At 54.6% G+C, this 19996-nt stretch overlaps 1 protein-coding gene across 1 annotated transcript in view; it reads right to left on the reverse strand.

Annotated features, from left to right (window-relative positions):
• Nucleotides 1–12522: 12522 nt before the first annotated feature.
• si:ch73-95l15.5 (uncharacterized) overlaps nt 12523–19996 on the reverse strand; it is a 28188-nt gene continuing 20714 nt past the window's right edge. Inside the window, exons 5-8 of the mRNA XM_059639635.1 lie at nt 17658–17867; nt 16558–16749; nt 15073–15205; nt 12523–13022 (exon numbers count right to left, since the gene is read on the reverse strand). Coding sequence (XP_059495618.1) covers nt 15101–15205; nt 16558–16749; nt 17658–17867 — 507 coding nt within the window. The 3' untranslated portion in view covers nt 12523–13022; nt 15073–15100. The remainder of the gene's footprint in view (nt 13023–15072; nt 15206–16557; nt 16750–17657; nt 17868–19996) is intronic.

Raw genomic sequence — 19996 nt, forward strand, 5'->3', positions numbered from 1 at the left:
CATTCCCATTAGTTTCTGTTCCACCATTTTTGTTTAATCCCACATAAACACAGCGGCTACAAGACCAGGTCAGAGGCTGGGAATCCTGTGGTGAGTAACTCCCGTCCTGACTCCCCAAACCCTGTCCCACCATCTACAAGGCACAAGGCAGGAGTGTGAGGGAATACCCCCCACTTGCCCCTGGATGGGGGCAGCCCCAACAACACTCAGGGAGCTCGACACCATCCAGGACAAAGCAGCCCCCGCTCTATTGGCACCACATCCACAAACATCCCACTCCCTCCCCCCCACCGACGCTCAGTCACAGCAGTGTGTACCATCTGCAAGATGCTCTGCAGAGATTCACCAAAGATCCTCAGGCAGCACCTTCCAAACCCACAACCCACTTCCATCCAGAAGGACAAGGGGCAGCAAGATACATGGGAACACCAGCCCCCTGCAAGTTCCCTCCGAGCCCCCCCCCCCCCATCCTGACTTGGAAATATATCGGCCGTTCCTTCACTGTTGATCGGTCAGAATCCTGGAATTCCCTCCCTAAGGGACATTGTGGGTCACCCCACAGCACATGGACTGCAGTGGTTCAAGGGGGCAGCTCACCCCCACCTTCTCAAGGGAGCAACTAGGGGCGGGGCAATAAATGCTGGGCCCAGCGGTCGATGACCATGTGTACGAGTGAAAACAGTGAGGAGAGCCCTCGCTGTAAGTAGGGGCAGGGGGTGTACCCGATGGGGTGTCGGAGTGGCCTTGCTCTGAAATCCTTCTCTATATTTTCACACCGTTACCAGCCCCAGAAACATGATCCCAAAGATAACCTCCCTCTGTTTTCAGTTCCCAATCCCTGACTGATTGTGGAATGTTCTGGAACAAAGGTGCTTTTCTGGTGCTGGCACGCAATCTGCTTGTTGTTGATGGAAAACACATGATACAGGGCAGGAACAGAAATTGTGACTGGACCCACTTCGCAGGTCCTCAGCGAAAGGATCCAACTCATCTCTATCCCCTCAGCATCCTGAAAAATCCCTGTAACCCCCCTCCCCCAGTTCCTGACTGACCAGCCTGAAAAATCCCTGTAACCCCCCTCCCCCAGTTCCTGACTGACCAGCCTGAAATATCCCTGTAACCCCCCTCCCCCAGTTCCTGACTGACCAGCCTGAAAAATCCCTGTAACCCCCCTCCCCCAGTTCCTGACTGACCAGCCTGAAATATCCCTGTAACCCCCCTCCCCCAGTTCCTGACTGACCAGCCTGAAATATCCCTGTAACCCCCCTCCCCCAGTTCCTGACTGACCAGCCTGAAATATCCCTGTAACCCCCCTCCCCCAGTTCCTGACTGACCAGCCTGAAATATCCCTGTAACCCCCCTCCCCCAGTTCCTGACTGACCAGCCTGAAATATCCCTGTAACCCCCCTCCCCCAGTTCCTGACTGACCAGCCTGAAATATCCCTGTAACCCCCCTCCCCCAGTTCCTGACGGACCAGCCTGAAATATCCCTGACCCACCACCCCCCCCACCCCCACCAATCCCCGTTTGAGGGATGAGCAACCTGAAATATCTCCATCTTTGGATAAAAGTATCCCCTCACACCCGACACATCACTACCCACGCTGACCCCCCCCGGGGCTGCCTTCCTGTCCCTCAGTGCCCTGTCATGTGCAGGTAGTTCACTGTGCCTATAGGCCCCAGCCTAACATGGGAGCTGGAGGAGCAGCTGCTCAGAGCCTGTGGGGAGTTACCAAGGATCAGCAGGATCTTGCTGATCTGTGACGGCAACGGGGCGGCTAGATGGGAGTGGTAAAGGTTTGAGGAGGGTGGTTGGGGGTGGGGGGTCGGTGGTGACTGGCACTTCGGGCCTGTGAGGATGGGGTAGGCTCGAAAGCCCCCAGTCAATCCAGCAATAGCTGGCAGTGCGTTGGCTGACAGCACCCCAGTGGGTCAGGGGGCTAGTATGGGCACTGAGGGCCCTTCTCCCTCGCTAGAGCTTCCCCTTCAACCAGGGGGCCTGCACTTACGTAGCACCTCCCTCTCCCTCCCAAGTCTGCACTTTTGTCCCTTCTGTCGCGCCTGATTCTGGCACGGAAGGATCCCGCAGGGTGCCAGTTGGGGTGTGGGGGGGGGGGATTTGTGGTAAAAGCAGTCGGGTTAAACTTGAGCTAGCATTCTCGTCTTCAAGAAAGTCCCATGGGATCTTGCTGACCACCTGAGGTGTGGATGGATAGTTGCAGTGGGAGAGAGATCCCCTGAGGTTGTTCCGGAGGGTAACTTCTTCAGGTTAGGCATCCCTGGAAGAGGCTTCGCAGATGCTCCCTGGCCTGCTGTGTTCATCCAGCTCCACACCTTGTTATCTCAGGGTGTGCCCTCTGAGCTGCTGGGACAACAGTTGTGGTTGGGGCTGCCTGGGTGGGGGGTGCGGCGTGGGGTGGTAGCGCAGCGAACAGGAACGGACTCTCTCACGGTCGGGAGCACAAGATTCCCCGGTCAGTGAGGTGATCCACCTTCGCCCAATTCCTTATCCGCTCTGACAGTACCAGCCCAGGAACAGACATCAGGACCCACCTCCCTCTCATCCCGGCTTCCTGTGGACCTCCCCCGTTGATGCGATGGTCAACAAGGCAGAACAACACCTCTACCTCCTCAGGAGGCTAAGGAAATGCAGCATGTCTTTCATCACTCTGACCAACTTTTACAGATATACCACAGAAAGTATTCTATCCCATTGAATCACGGCCTGGTACTGCACTGCTCTGCCCAGGGCTGTAAGAAACTCCAGGGAATTGTGAGCACAGCACAGTCTGTCACACAAACCAGCCTCCCACCCCCTGCCTCGGGAAGGCAGCCAGCATCCCACCCCGGGTTATAACCCCTTCCATCAGGCAGTAGATACAGAAGCTTAAACCCACGTACCAGCAGGTTCAAGAACAGCTCCTTCCCCGATGTTATTACATTCTGAATGGGCCTCTCTGATTAATGTTGTTCTCACTCTGTGCACCTTCCCTGTAACATTGTGTTCCTCGCTCTGTAGTGTTACCCTAATGCACCGTGTACTGTCTGGCCTGCCTGTACTGCATGCAGAACGAAACTTTTCACTGTACCCCGGTACGTGCGACAATAACTAATCTAATGAGGTTGAGATCGCAGTGTGGAATCTGGCTGGAAACCCAATCCCTACGGCCCCCTCTGCGGTAAACAATTCCACTCCCCTCTGAGAGAAGAAACTCCCCCCACCCCCCCAATCTCCGTCCTCACTGGCCACCCTTTCACTCTGAGATGGTGTCCCCACCAAGCCCTACACCCTCCCACACAAGGTGGAGGTGGGGGGGGGGTGGGGGGGGAGGAATACACCATCTCCCTGTCTGTCCTGCCAGGTCCCCTCATCGAACTTGCCTGTGCTTGTAGGGTCACCTCATTTGCCCAAACTCCAATGTTCTCAGGCCCCTACCTACTCCTCAGGAGCCCATCATCTACTTCTGCTTTCTCCATGGCCAGGCTGTAACTAAATATAACCAACCAGACAGCAGAGTGAGGCCATTTGGCCCGTCGATCATGGCTGATGTGTTTCTCAACCCCATTTTCCTGCCACTTCCCGATAACCCTTGACGCCCTAAGCAATCAAGACCCTGTTTCTGCCTGACTTAAACACTCTCAATAACTTCACCCCCTTCTGTGGTAACGGGTCCCACAGACACCCCACCCTCTGGCTAAAACTCGCCCTCATCTCAGTTCGAAAGGGCTGCCCCTTCACCCTGAGGCTGTTCCCTCGAGTCCTGGTCCCTCCTACTCATGGCAACATCGTCCCCACATCCGGTCTGCCCAGGCCTCTTGGTGTTCTGTAGGTTTCAGTCAGAACCCCCACACCTTCCTTCTAAACTCCATCGAGTACAGGCCCAGGGTCCTCATGAAATATGCCCTTCGTCCCCAGGATCATTCTCGCAAACCTCTTCCAGAACTCCCTCTAGGGCCAGCACATCCTTCCTTAGAGACAGGGCCCCAAAACTGCTCTGGATATTGCAAACGCACCCTGACCAGAGCCTTACACAGCCCCAGGGGCACGTCTCTGCCCCTGTGTTCTAGCCCCTCTCCAAATGAAAGCTAACATTGCACTTGCTTTCTTAATGGCCAAGCAAACCTGTTGGGGTAAATGGGAGGCAGCTGGCTGACCAATCAGCTGCCGTTTCTGTGTGTTAGACATCATGGTGACCAGTTTGAGATTAGGCACTCTTGTGTGGGTCCTGATGGGGACAGGACCCTCTGCCTGGTCAGAAAAGGTGCGACGTTCAATCCCAGGCCCAGGTCATTCGCTGCCAGCCTCAATAACGCAGTGAACGGCCACTTGGGTAGAGGCAGCAGGCTACTAATGGGTGTGTAAATGTTCAGTTTATTGATCGAAGCTGCTTGTGGATTGTCTCTCATTCAGATGCATAATGCAATCTTGGGAACATTTATGTGGTGAAGATGCACACAGATAAAATATACGGAAGTAGGGATTTTATATTCCTTCTTAACAGCCTGGGACTGGAGCTCACATGAATATAGTCATAGAGTCACAGAGCATGGAAGCAGACCCTTCAGCCTGACCAGTCTGTGCTGATCATCATCCCAAACTAAACTAGTCCCCACCTGCCAGCTCCTGGCCCATATCCCCTCCAACCCTTCGCTATTTGTGTACATTTCCAAATGATTTTTAGAACGCTGTACCCACGGCTCACCCCTTCCTCAGGAAGTTCATTCCACATGCGGACAACCCTCGGTTTTAACCAAAATGGTGCCCCTCCTGCCCTTTCAAAACTTTCTCCTCTTGCCTTAAATAAATGCCCCCTTCCTTTCTCCTCCCCAGGTCTTGAAGTACCCCACCCTGGGGTAAAGATGAAGGGGAGGTGCTGGTGTCGGTCTGGGGGTGGGTGAGGTCAGAAATCACACCACACCAGGTTAGAGTCCAACAGGCTTATCTGAAAACACAAGCTTTCGGAGCGCTGCTCCTTGGTCAGGCGGAAGGGGCTACACTCCGAAGGCGTGGGTCTTCATTTAACCCTGTTGGGCGATAAGCTGGTGTTTTGTGGTTTCTGACCTGGGGAAAAGACACTTTCCATTCACCTCATCGATACCCGTTTGTTAATTTATCACCCTCTGTTGGGTCACCACCCAGAGAGACATGTCCCTACCTCTCCTTCTAACTCAAACATACACAGCTCTCAGATGTTACCTTCACTGTTCACATGACAGCCCCGTGCTGAATCTCCAACCGGGGGGAGAGAGAGAGAGAGAGAGAGAGAGAGAGAGAGAGCGAGAGCTGCAAATAACACTCACACTCACACACACACACTCTCTCATACTCTCATACTCTCACACTCACACACACACACACACACACACACACACACACACACTCTCTCTCTCTCTCTCTCACACTCACTCGCACTCACTCACTCAGACACACATACACACACACTCAGGTTTAAGGGGACGAATGGCCCACTCCTGCCCCATGGTTCTGATGTTCTTATGCGAACATTCCTGTTCTGAGGGCCAGCTCAATCTGGCGATGAAGCTCAATCCGCTGATGAAGATCAATCTGGAGATGAAGCTCAATCCGGCGATGAAGCTCAATGGGATGGAAAGGCAAGGGACATCATCTCATTTCCCTCTCTTGCATTTTACAATAATAACTTCAGGAACTGACCCGATGATGTGTCCTCTCCATTTCTGTCCTCCTCCCACGGCCTTGTTCTTTCAGTTTCTCGCGGAGAGGACACGTTGTCCCCCGTCCAGCCTGTCATTTCCACCCTGATCATAACGCCTTTACCTCTCTTTCACTGACTCAAACAGCTCTGTTTGTCTTTTATTATAGGAGTGGGTCCAGCTACACCCTTTGAAACACATTTAGATACGTACGTGAACAGGAAAGGTTTGGAGGGATATGGGCCGGGGTTTGGGATTATGGTCGGCATGGACCCGTTGGACTGAAGGGCCTGTTTCTGCACTGTATGCCTCAATGATTTAGAAAGTCTGAAGAAGAGGCACCAGATTTGAAAAGTTAACTATTCCTTTCTCACTTCTCACTCTCTCTCTCTCTCTCTCTTTCTCTTTCTCTCTCTCTCTCTCTCTCTCACCCCCTCTTTTTCTCCCCATCTCTCTCTCTCTCTCTCTCTCTCTCTCTCTGTCTGAGACATAGCCTCTCCCGGGGATCCCGGAATTTTCCACCCCAGGGGGTAGTGGAGGAGAAATCCCTGAAGTTTGCTGAAATATTGGGGAGCTGCTGGGGCCCATGAGGGCAGAGAGGAGTTCAGCCCAGGGTCTGTTGGGCTAGCAGGGGTGGGTTTGAGGGGCTCAATGAATGGCGTCCTGCTCCCATTTCTCAGGAATTGGTGGCACCTAGCTTAGAGAGAGGGAATGGCCGGCCTTCCTCCTGATGGGATCGCTGGATAAGGTGATGGAAGCCTGCCTGCGATTGGCACGTCGCTGGTTCGCCGGGGAGAGGGCTTTTGTTTTGTAGGGGATTGGGACATAATAGCTGTGGAGGGGGTGGGGTGGATCCTATTTAAAAGAACCGGCGATATCAGTCAGGCCAGACCGGAATACTGAGAGTGGTGGGAGGCCTCGGGGACATTGTTCCAGCCATCGAGCTGCAGGGAGGGATTGGCGGGTGGGGGAGGGCGGTGCTTTACCGGGATGCTCCCTGGGCTCGGGTTGTGTTAGCCATCGGGAGAGGTTGGACAAACTTGGGATGGTTTTCGCTGGAGCGTCAGAGGCTGAGGGGTGGGGTGGGGGGGGGGGGGGGTGATGGTGTTGGGGGTGTTAGTGGTGATGTGTGGGTGGTGGCTGGGTGAGGGGGTGATGAAGGGTGGGGGGGTCACGTGGTGAGGTGTGCGAGGAGTATGGATGAGGGGGGTGGTGGGGAGAGGTCGGGGTGGTAGGTACGGGGGTAATAGTCAGGCCCTTGTACCCAGCTCGAAGAAAGGATGGGCTGAACAGCCACATACAACCCCCCCACCCACCAACTTCCTGGCAGTCCAGGTAGACCCCGATCCTCCTGAGCCTGGTCCTCAGGGCGAGAGGGGTAGTGGGAATGGGTGGGGGGGGTGGTGAAGTGGGGGGCGTGGCTTCGTACCCGTCGCCCCTCCTCAGGCCCTGGACCCAGAAGCCAGTTACAGGGGCAGCCCTGATGATGCTTTCAATAGACCCCCATGCCGCATGTGGGCTTTGTGCCCACCGGCACCTCCCAGTAGCGCCTCCCGGGATGGGAATCCCACGCTGCCAGGGCGCCGACACACTGACAGAACCTCTCCGGTGTGTCCTGTAACCCCGGGCTCTCCGGCCCCTGTGCCTCACACCAGATCGGCAGGAAGAACCATCACAGAGTGCAATGCCAACAGCGATGGAACTTCACCCTGGGGTGTGGGGGCGGGGGAGGTGGCTGGGAGTGAATGCTATAGATATGCTGCCCCTTTGAATGAAGCCATTTCTCCTCGGAGGTCCTAAATCTGCCGTCCCTCATCCTGAAACGTTGATTTCTCATTCTGGACTGCCCCTCAAGGGGAAACATCCTCTCTATGTCCACTTCCTCTATCCCCCTTTAGCATCTTCTATCCCTCCGTGGGATCTCCTCGCATTAGAACATAGAACAAAACGTGAGGTTGAGCCAAACACAATACCAAATGAATCTAATCCCCTCTGCCTGCCCTTGGTCCACGTCCCTCTGTTCGTTGCTTATCTAAAAGCCCCCTAAATGCCCCTATTGTATCTGCCCCTACCCCCACCCCCTGGCAGTATGTTCCACCCTCCTACCACTCTCTGTGTAAAGAAACATGCCCCACACATCTCCTTTTTAACCTCCCGCCTTAAGTACGTGCTCCCCTAGTATGAAACGTTTCGAGGCTGGGGGAGAAAGATTCTGACCGTGAACCATATCTATGCATCTCATCATTTTATATGCTCCCACCAAGTCTCCCACCAGCCCCGGCCACTTGAGAGTAAACAGCCTCAGTTATTATAGCCTCTCCCTACAGCTCAGACCCTCCTAATCCAGGTAGCATCCTGGTAAACCCCTTCTGCTCCCTCTCCAAAGCCGCCACATCCTTCCTGTAATGCCATGAGCAGAAGCTTCCAAGCTCCAGAGACAGTATTAAACTGCTCAACATCTCGACGAGGGATGTGGTGGCTCAGCGGTTAGCGAAGCTGCCTCACAGCGCCAGGGACCCGGGTTCGATCCCACCCTCGGGCGACTGTCTGTGCAGAGTTTGCACATTCTCCCTGTGTCTGCACGGGTTTCTTCCGGGTGATCCAGTTTCCTCCCACAGTCCAATGATGGACAGGTTAGGGTCGGTAGGCCATGCTAAATTGTCCCATAGTGCCCAGGGATGTCCAGGTTAGGGTGGGATTGGCCCTGCTAAATTGTCCTGTAGTGCCCAGGGATGTCCAGGTTAGGGTGGGATTGGCCGTGCTGAATTGTCCCATAGTGCCCAGGGATGTGCAGGTTAGGGTGGATTGGCCGTGCTAAATTGTCCCATAGTGCCCAGGGATGTGCAGGTTAGGGTGGGATTGGCCGTGCTAAATTGTCCTGTAGTGCCCAGGGATGTCCAGGTTAGGGTGGGATTGGCCGTGCTGAATTGTCCCATAGTGCCCAGGGATGTGCAGGTTAGGGTGGATTGGCCGTGCTAAATTGTCCCATAGTGCCCAGGGATGTGCGGGTTAGGGTGGATTGGCCGTGCTAAATTGTCCCATAGTGCCCAGGGATGTGCAGGTTAGTGTGGGTTGGCCATGCTAAATTGTCCCATAGTGCCCAGGGATGTGCGGGTTAGGGTGGATTGGCCGTGGTAAATTGTCCCATAGTGCCCAGGGATGTATGGGTTAGGGTGGGTTGGCCGTGCTAAATTGACCCATAGTGCCCAGGGATGTGCGGGTTAGGGTGGATTGGCCGTGCTAAATTGACCCGTAGTGCCCAGGGATGTTCAGGTTAGGGTGGATTGGCCGTGCTAAATTGTCCCGTAGTGCCCAGGGATGTGCGGGTTAGGGTGGATTGGCCGTGGTAAATTGTCCCATAGTGCCCAGGGATGTATGGGTTAGGGTGGGTTGGCCGTGCTAAATTGACCCATAGTGCCCAGGGATGTGCGGGTTAGGGTGGATTGGCCGTGCTAAATTGTCCCATAGTGCCCAGGGATGTGCAGGTTAGGGTGGATTGGCCGTGCTAAATTGTCCCGTAGTGCCCAGGGATGTGCGGGTTAGGGTGGGTTGGCCGTGCTAAATTGTCCCATAGTGCCCAGGGATGTGCAGGTTAGGGTGGATTGGCCATGCTAAATTGTCCCATAGTGCCCAGGGATGTGCGGGTTAGGGTGGGTTGGCCGTGCTAAATTGACCCATAGTGCCCAGGGATGTGCGGGTTAGGGTGGATTGGCCGTGCTAAATTGTCCCATAGTGCCCAGGGATGTGCAGGTTAGGGTGGATTGGCCGTGCTAAATTGTCCCGTAGTGCCCAGGGATGTGCGGGTTAGGGTGGGTTGGCCGTGCTAAATTGTCCCATAGTGCCCAGGGATGTGCAGGTTAGGGTGGATTGGCCGTGCTAAATTGTCCCGTAGTGCCCAGGGATGTGCAGGTTAGGGTGGGATTGGCTGTGCTAAATTGTCCCGTAGTGCCCAGGGATGTGCAGGTTAGGGTGGATTGGCCGTGCTAAATAGTCCCATAGTGCCCAGGGATGTGCAGGTTAGGGTGGATTGGCCGTGCTAAATTGTCCCATAGTGCCCAGGGATGTGCGGGTTAGGGTGGGTTGGCCGTGCTAAATTGACCCATAGTGCCCAGGGATGTGCGGGTTAGGGTGGATTGGCCGTGCTAAATTGTCCCATAGTGCCCAGGGATGTGCGGGTTAGGGTGGATTGGCCGTGCTAAATTGTCCCATAGTGCCCAGGGATGTTCAGGTTAGGGTGGATTGGCCGTGCTAAATTGTCCCGTAGTGCCCAGGGATGTGCAGGTTAGGGTGGATTGGCTGTGCTACATTGTCCCATAGTGCCCAGGGATGTGCAGGTTAGGGTGGGATTGGCCGTGCTAAATTGTCCCATAGTGCCCAGGGATGTGCGGGTTAGGGTGGGATTGGCCGTGCTAAATTGTCCCATAGTGCCCAGGGATGTTCAGGTTAGGGTGGATTGGCCGTGCTAAATTGTCCCATAGTGCCCAGGGATGTGCGGGTTAGGGTGGATTGGCTGTGCTAAATTGTCCCGTAGTGCCCAGGGATGTGCAGGTTAGGGTGGATTGGCTGTGCTACATTGTCCCATAGTGCCCAGGGATGTGCAGGTTAGGGTGGGATTGGCCGTGCTAAATTGTCCCATAGTGCCCAGGGATGTGCGGGTTAGGGTGGGATTGGCCGTGCTAAATTGTCCCATAGTGCCCAGGGATGTACAGGTTAGGGTGGATGGCTCTGGGTGGGATGCCCTGAGGGGGAGTGTGTGTTTGTTGTGCCAAATGGCCTGTTTTCACACTGTGGGGATTGTCTGATCTATAATCCGAGGCTGTTGTCACTGGGAACTATCCAGTAACGTGGTATTGTGCGCTACACAGGCGTCAATCTCCCCTCCTGCATGTGACCACTCACCTGTACTGTGAAGGCCCCTTGCATTCTCCCAGGCAGAGCTCCTCATGGCCCAAGGTCAGGCACTTCCCCACTGGTAACCTCAAGCGGTCGTGATATTTTTCCTTGACCAAAGCTGGTGAAAGAGAAGCCGGTGACGGGACAGTTAAACGGTCGGATTTAGGCTGGTTGCAGAGACACACCTTCCCTTTTACTTTGGCCACTCTCACCCTGTGGGGTTAGAAAAATGTAATCAGTTTCGACACTCCGTCACCCATTGCATCTGGACACAGCCAACAGTGCTCCCTTAACACAAGCACACCCCTGCCTAAGTACCCCAGTGCACGCGTGATTGCACAGCAAGGGGCTGTCTTCGGGCAGGGGCACACCTGGACAAGCGCACAGGGCCCTGGGATAACACAGTGCAGAGCTGGATGAACACAGCAGGCCAAGCAGCATCGAGGGAGCAGGAAAGCTGACTTTTTGGGCCGAGACCCGAGGCTAGGTGAATGCACTCGGATCACAGGCCATCACCTTCAGGAAAGAGAGATCATTCTTCTCCTTCAGCCTCCCTGCTCAGCTCCAACGCCTCCAGCTGCACTGAGTCGAATCTGTTCGAGACTCCCCTCAATTGTGTTTAGGATACTTTCTTCCTTCGCTTTCAGAGCTCGAGTTAAGCCTGTTTCTTTCTCATCCAGAACTTTCTGGATTTGTTCAAACTCCGAGATGATGTGTTTCAGCAGGAGACCTGCCTGCTCCTCTAAGGATTAGACCAATATGATTTTGGAAAAGATCAGATACTTGGGAGCTAAGGGCTTGGGCATATCATCGCCCATGGCCCAATGGCTCCGTGAATTCCACATTTGGTCAGGTACTAGTCAGATGGACCCTCAGACCAGCACCTTCCAAACCCACGACCCACTTCCATCCAGAAGGACAAGGGGCAGCAGATACATGGGAACACCAGCCCCCTGCAAGGTCCCCTCCGAGCCCCTCCCCATCCTGACTTGGAAATATATCCCCGTTCCTTCAGTGTTGCTGGGTCAGAATCCTGGAATTCCCTCCCTAAGGGGCATTGTGGGTCACCCCACAGCACATGGACTGCAGTGGTTCAAGGAGGCGGCTCACCCCCACCTTCTCAAGGGGGGGAGCTAGGGACGGGGCAGTAAATGCTGGGCCCAGGCTGAGACGCCCACAGCCCATGAATGAATAAAATTAGCCACTAAATCAAAAGAAAATAGAACTCAGACGAATTCTCTTTATTATTTCATCTTTAATTTACATCAGCAAAACTAAATTCATTCAAGTCTTTCAGACACATAGTTACCGAGACAATGTGCAAACGGCAAATTGGGGCTTTTATTCATGGACCCCCCATTCCCAAAAGCCACTCTCACACACACACACACACACACACACACACACACACACACATTATCACACCCACACACTCTCACACGCACACACTCTCACACACACACACTCACACTCACACACACACGCACACACTCACACACACACGCACACTCACACTCACACACACACGCACACACACACACACACGCACACTCACACTCACACACACACGCACACACACACTCACACACACACGCACACACACACACACACACACGCACACATACTCACACACACACGCACACATACTCACACACTATCACACTCACACTCACACTCTCATACTCTCACACACACACTCACACACTATCACACTCACACACTCTCACACACACACACTCATACTCACACACATACACACACACACACACACACACACACACACACACACACACACACAACACTCACTACACCCCAGGGGAAATTCAGGCCAAGAAACTCAACTTCCATTTTGGCACCGACACCCACACTCCAGGAAGGAATCGAAAACAGAAATCATCAAGTTTTTCCAGAAACAACAGTGAACAAAAAATTAATCAAACCACCCCCCCACCCCACACCACCACCCCATACCCATCCCCCCAGTCTAAACACAGCAGCATCAGTGCATTTACATTCCAGAAACAACTTTCCCCTTGTGGAAAGAGACAGAGAGAGAGAGAGAGAGACGGAGGGAGGGGTAAGGACAGGTAGAGAGAGAGAGAGAGAGAGAGAGAGAGAGACGGAGGGAGGGGTAAGGACAGGTAGACACAGAGAGAGAGAGAGAGATGTTCCTGAACAGTATCCCTGTAACTCCGCGGAACCCCTGATCGACGAGGTGAATAGACAACATGCTGGGAGAAATTGTGCAGGTCTGGCAGTATCTGAGGAGAGAGGCAGGGACAGGCAGAATCACGATGTTAAGTCAGCCTCAGTGAGGGATGATCACCAAGGTCCATGATGGGCTGGGAAACCAGTGGCAGGAAAGGTTGTTGCGGGGGGGAAGCAGCAGGAGACCGTTTGGCAGGTCTTTGGCTATTCGACTGCACCGATGTGCCGGACGTGTCCCGGTCCAGGTCCTGTACAAAACAGTAAGGAGAGAGGATTTAGTCCCGAATCCGAAGCGAGACCCATCTGTGCGATCGGGATTGTAGGATATAGGAACAGGAGGAGGCCATTCATGCTGTTCAGTGAGATCCTGGCCCAGCTGTGACTGGTGTAGGGGACCCCACAGGAGAGAGAGCCTGCCATCGGAGGCAGTGTGGGTAAGGGTCACTCGGCTGATCCCAGGGATAGAGGGACTGCCTGACGAGGAGAGTGAGTTGGCTGGAGGCCTGCACTCACTAGAGTTTAGAGAAGTGAGAGAGGACCTTGTTCAAACACAGAGGGGAGGCAGGGAGAGGGTGTTCCCCCCTTGTGTGGGAGAGTGCAGGGCCAGAGGGGCATCATCTCAGAGTGAGGGGGTTACCCCGTGAAGATGGAGATGGGGAGGAATGGATCTGTGGAATTCTTTACTGCAGATGGCTGTCACGGCTGGGTCATTCAGTATATTCAAGGCTGAGAGAGAGAGGTGTTTAATCAGGAAGGGAATTGAGGGGAAAAGGCAGGAAAGTGGGTTCAGGATGGTCAGGTCAGCTGTGGTCTCAGTGATTGGTACAGCAGGCTCGATGGGCTGAATGGCCACCTCCTGTGTGCTACGATATTATGAGGCAGAGTAGATCTAAACACAGTGACCGAGCCTGCATCAGTGTGTCCTGTCAGATATGGTACATCCAGAGGGATTAGGAGCAGCAGGGAAATTAACCCCTCTAGCCCTGCTATCCCTTTCTCTAATGTCTCAGCTGATTGGACTCAGCTCACCTGGACCCCATCTCACCCCACAACCCCACTCCCCACCCCACCCTCTCCTCATCACCACATCCACCCCTCCCCCCATCGCCACCCCCACCCCCATCTCACCCCCACAACCCCACCCCCACCCCACCCTCTCCTTATCACCACCCCCACCCCTCCCCCATCACCACACCCACAACCCTAACCCCCCATCACCACACCCACAACCCTAATCCCCCATCACCACACCCACCCCCTCCCCCCAACTCACCATATCCACCCCCTCCCCCATCTCACCATATCCACCCCCTCCCCCATCTCACCATATCCACCCCCTCCCCCACCAGTCCCTGGGTAACCTCAAACACACTGATTAGTCTCAAACCTTCATCCATCAGCAAAAGGAGGCATCACTGAGCTTCTGCGGGGGGGTGGGGGGGGGGTGGGGAGAGGGGGAGGGAGAGAGAGAGAGACAGAGACAGAGAGACAGGGAGAGGTGGAGAGAGACAGAGAGGCGGGGAGCGGCAGGGAGAGAGGGAGGGAGGAAGAGAAACATAGAGACAGAGAGAGGGGATAGGGAGAGGGGGAGAGAGAAAGAGAGAGAGACAGCGAGGGAAGGGGAGACAGGAGGGAGGAGAGAGAGGGGGTGAGTGTGGGAGAGGGAGAGAGAGAGAGAGACAGGGGAGAGAGAGAGAGTGATAGAGAGAGAGGGAGACAGGGAGAGGGAGAGATAGAGACAGAGACAGAGAGACAGAGACAGGGAGAGGGGGAGAGAGAGAGCGGGAGAGAAGGAGGGAGGGGGAGGGGCGGTGAGATAGAGGGAGACAGGAGGGAGGGGAGAGAGAGAGAGAGGGAGAGGTGGGGTGTGGGAGACGGAGAGATAGAGATAGAGACAAAGGGGAGAGAGAGAGAGAAAGAGAGTGACAGAGAGAGACAGAGACAGGGAGAGGGGGAGAGAGAGGGGGGGAGGGATTGGGTGGGTGTGAGAGATCGAGGGAGACAGGGAGAGGGAGTCGGGGGTCAGGGAGAGAGAGAGAAAGAATGAGACAGAGAGAGAGACAGGGAGAGAGACTGAGTTTTAACAAGTTAAAAGTGCGAGAGTTGCGGGGGGGGGGAGGCAGGTAAGTTGTGATGAGACCAGCCATGATTATAGTAAATGACAGAACAGGCTAGAGGGGCAGAATGGCCTGTTCCTGATTGTGACAGGGTGATTAATCCTGGTAGGATGGGGCAGGTGGAGTGTGCTGAGAGAGAGAGAGAGAGGAAACCGAGCTGGAAAAATCGGTTTGTACTCACCCTAAACTCGACCCTTCGGCCTGCCCCCTCACAAGGTGTGCTTCATGGTAACTTTCAGCAGAGTGCCCTCCGTCACATGTTGCTGCAGGCAGGACAGGAGCTGGTCCCTCTCTCGGCCGCCGTCCAGCAGATCCTATCCCAGAGAACGGACACTGCCACATGGGAACCATTCACTTCCACCCAACATTACACCCTCCGGAACACACGCAAAACCAGCCTCCCTCCCTCCAAATCAGCTCACTCTTCACATGGGGCTCCCCACACACAGCCGGGCCACCTGGCTCAGAGGGACACACACTACCACCCCAACACAACTGCCCCAAGCCAGGGCTTTCACTTCCTATAGCACTCACACACACCCACACACCCACACCCACACACACACACACTCTCACACACACACACACACACACACACACACACACACACACACACACACACTCACTCACTCACTCACTCTCACACACACACACACACACACACATACACACTCACTCACACTCTCACACACACACACACACACACACACACACAGACACACACCCACACACATTCACACCCACACACACACACACGCTCACTCACTCACACCCACACACACACATTCACATAGTCTCACACACACACTCACTTTCTCTCACACACACAAACACACAGATACACACAGACAAACACACCCACGCACACTCACACACACCCTCACTCACACACCCTCACTGACTCACACTCACACACAGACACACACACACACACACACACACACAGACACACACACAGACACACACACACACACACACACACACACATTCACTCTCTCTCTCACACACACCCTCACTCACACACCCTCACGCACTCACACACACCCTCACTCACCCACACACACACACACACACAACACACATTCTCCCTCTCTTACACACCCCAAGGCCCTGACTCTAAAACCCCAAGGCCCTGACTCTCAGACCCCAAGGTCCTGAACCTATAACCCCAAGGCCCTGACTCTCAGACCCTAAGGCCCTGACTCTCAGAGCCCAAGACCCTGACCCTATAACCCCAAGGCCCTGACTCTCAGACCCCAAGGTCCTGACCCTCTCATCCCAAGGCCCTGACTCTCAGACCCCAAGGCCCTGACCCTATAACCCCAAGGCCCTGACTCTCAGACCCCAAGGCCCTGACCCTATAACCCCAAGGCCCTGACTCTCAGACCCCAAGGCCCTGACATTAAAACCCCAAGGCCCTGACTCTCAGACCCCAAGGCCCTGACATTAAAACCCCAAGGCACTGACTCCAAAACCCCAAGGCCGCGAGGTGCCTAACTCATTGCCTCGTTTACCCTGAGGCCTACGTTCTGCCCAGTGCCGATGAGGAATCCCGAACTGGTTGGAGGGGTTGATGGGTGGGAGATTGGTCACTGTAAACACGCCCCCCCCTTCCCGTTTACCTGAGCAGTGGGACGCACGGACAGCCAGAGGGGGATGATCTTACCAGAATGAGCTGGTCCTTGTGTTCCAGCAGTGCCCTCATGGAAGCCAGCTCGCTGAAACACTCCTGAGCTGCTGCGGCCTGCAGGCCCCTGCGTTCGGCCAGCTCGCGGTCCCTGGCAGACAGCTGGGCCTGGAGAGCCTGAAGCTGTTCAGCCAAATCGGCGGCTGCTTCCCGGTGACTGTCTGATAATTCCTGCAGTGGGAAAGACAGGAGATCTTCAAACATTCCCAACACAGGAAGGAGAGAACAGAGAGGGAGGAACGATGAGGCCTGCAGACCTAAAAACACAGGAGGTGGGAAGAACGGGGCCATTCAGCCCGTCATGTCTGTTCCCTCCATTCAATAGGATCCCGGCTGACCATCCAACTCCGTCCCCTGTTCCTGCCTTCTCTCCCTGACTCCCTTCCATCCCTTTAGCCCCAGGAACTGTATCCAACTCCTTCTTGAAATCATTCCATGAATGAACGTCAGCCACTTTCTGGGCCAGAGAATCCCACACATTCCCCGCTCTCTGGGTGAAGACATCCCCATCTCAGTCCCTAACAGGCTTACCCTGTATCCTTCGGGAATGAGCCCCTGCTCCTGGTCTCCCCCCCACCCCACCGGACATCGGGAACACCCTTCCTGTGCTAGCCCTGTTAGGATTTTACAGGTTTCTATGAGATCCCCCCCCGGCAATCTTCTAAACCCCCAGAGAATAGAACCCTAACCGATCCAATCTCTCTCTGTCTGTCAGCCACTACCCCAGGGGTCAGTCTGCACCCCCTCCATTGCCAGGATACCCTTCCCCAGAGAGGGAGACCCCAAACCTGCACACAATAGAACAGTGCAGCACAGATGCAGGCCCTTCTGCCCACAATGTGGTGCTGGCCTCCAGGTGCGGTCCCACCACGGCCCCTGTCCAGTTGCCCCAGGACATCCCTGCTGCTGTAAAAGCTAATTTGCAAATTCAGAGCCGTCCTCAAACCTCCCCACCGTCTCCCGCCACCCCCTCCCCGTTCCCATATCCCAATGGTTCTGAGGGTTATCTGAGGATTCTGGGATTGAAAAGATGTCGTGTAGGAAGATCCTGATTCTCGATCAGGAATGGGAGAGATCACCTGGATCACCCGATCCCTTTCCATGACACAGTTGAGAAGCTGCTCAGTGGTTTGCTGGTGGCGTGCGGCCTGGCGTTCCTGATCCACCAGAACCTGTACCAGGAGATTATCCTTCTCTTTCAGTCTCAGGGCAACAGAGCCGGGCTCGGCTTCGGAATCTGTTTGGGAGCCACGGCTCAGTCCTCGGCTCAGCACAGAATGTGTTAGTGCCTGGGTTTGGGGACGAGTGGAGGAGGTGGGGGGGTGAGACAGAGAGAGAGACAGAGAGAGAGATTAGATTAGATTAGATTAGATCCCCTACAGTGTGGAAACAGGCCCTTCGGCCCAGCAAGTCCACACCACCCCTTGAAGCATCCCACCCAGACCCTTCCCCCTATAACCCTAACACCCCTGAACACTACGGGCACTTTAGCATGGCCAATCCACCTAGAGTGCACATCTTTGGACTGTGGGAGGAAACTGGAGCACCTGGAGGAAGCCCATGCAGACACGGGGAGAACGTGCAAACTCCACACAGACAGTCGCTTGAGGTTGGAATCGAACCTGGGTTCCTGGCGCTGTGAGGCTGCAGTGCTAACCAGTGAGCCACCGTGCCGCCCCTAAGAGAGAGACAGACAGAGAGAGAGAGAGTGAGAGAGAGAGAGAGACAGAGACAGGGAGGAGAGAGATAGAGACAGGGAGAGACAGACAGAGAGAGAGAGAGACAGGGAGAGAGAGAGATAGAGACAGGGAGAGAGACAGAGGGCGACAGGGAGAAAGACAGGCACACAGAAAGAGAGAGAGAGAGAGACAGGGAGAGAGAGAGAGAGACAGGGAGAGAGAGAGAGACAGGGAGAGACAGACAGACAGAGATAGAGAGAGAGAGAGACAGGGAGATACAGATTCAGAGCAAGAGAGAGAGAAAGTAAGAGAGAGAGAGAGAGACACAGAGACAGCGATACAGAGAGAGAGACGGAGTGAGAGAGAGAGAAAGAGACACAGAGAAGGAGCGATACAGAGAGAGACAGAGCAAGAGAGAGGGAGAGGGGGCGGGTGGGAGGGAACAGAGACAGAGATTCGGAGAGAGAGGCCGGGGGGAAAGAGAGGGAGAAAGGGGGACAGACACACAGAGAGAAAGGGAGGCAACAGAGAGAGACAGAGTGAGAGAGAGAGAGATACAGAGAGGGAGCGATACAGATATAGAGAGAGAGAGACATGGGGGGGCACAGAGGCAGACAAAGAGAGACAGAGGTGTGGGGACAGAGACAGAGACATAGAAAGAGAGAGAGAGTGGGGGAGACAGAGAGAGAGAGAGAGAGAGACTGGGGATAGAAACAGAGACACAGAGAGAGAGAGAGTGAGAGTGAGGGGGAACAGAGACACAGAGAGAGAGAGAGAGAGTGAGAGTGAGGGGGAACAGAGACACAGAGAGAGAAAGAGAGAGTGAGAGTGAGGGGGAACAGATACACAGAGAGAGAGAGAGAGTGAGAGTGAGGGGGAACAGAGACACAGAGAGAGAGAGAGTGAGAGAGTGAGGGGGAACAGAGACACAGAGAGAGAGAGAGAGAGAGAGAGAGAGAGAGAGAGACTGGGGATAGAAACAGAGACACAGAGAGAGAGAGTGAGAGAGTGAGGGGGAACAGAGACACAGAGAGAGAGAGAGAGAGAGAGAGAGAGACTGGGGATAGAAACAGAGACACAGAGAGAGAGAGTGAGAGAGTGAGGGGGAACAGAGACACAGAGAGAGAGAGAGAGAGAGAGAGAGACTGGGGATAGAAACAGAGACACAGAGAGAGAGAGAGAGAGTGAGAGTGAGGGGGAACAGAGACACAGAGAGAGAGAGAGAGAGAGAGAGTGAGGGGGAACAGAGACACAGAGAGAGAGAGAGAGAGAGAGTGAGGGGGAACAGAGACACAGAGAGAGAGAGAGAGACTGGGGATAGAAACAGAGACACAGAGAGAGAGAGAGAGTGAGAGTGAGGGGGAACAGAGACACAGAGAGAGAGAGAGAGAGTGAGGGGGAACAGAGACACAGAGAGAGAGGGAGAGAGAGAGACTGGGGATAGAAACAGAGACACAGAGGGAGAGAGAGAGAGAGAGGGGAACAGAGACACAGAGAGAGAGACAGAGAGAGAGAGAGAGAGAGAGAGAGACAGAGAGAGAGACAGAGAGAGAGAGAGAGAGAGAAACAGAGACAAAAACACAGAGGGAGGGGACAGGGAGAGAGAGAGAGAGAGAGAGAAAGAGACACAGTGAGAGAGAGACTCAGAAATAGAGACAGAGACACAGGGAGAGAGACACAGAAAGATACAGAGAGAGAGAGACAGGAAAAGAGACAGGGAGAGAGAAAGTGGGGCAGTG

This window comes from Stegostoma tigrinum, chromosome 34 (assembly GCF_030684315.1).
Source record: "Stegostoma tigrinum isolate sSteTig4 chromosome 34, sSteTig4.hap1, whole genome shotgun sequence".
Classification (NCBI taxonomy): Eukaryota; Metazoa; Chordata; class Chondrichthyes; order Orectolobiformes; family Stegostomatidae; genus Stegostoma; species Stegostoma tigrinum.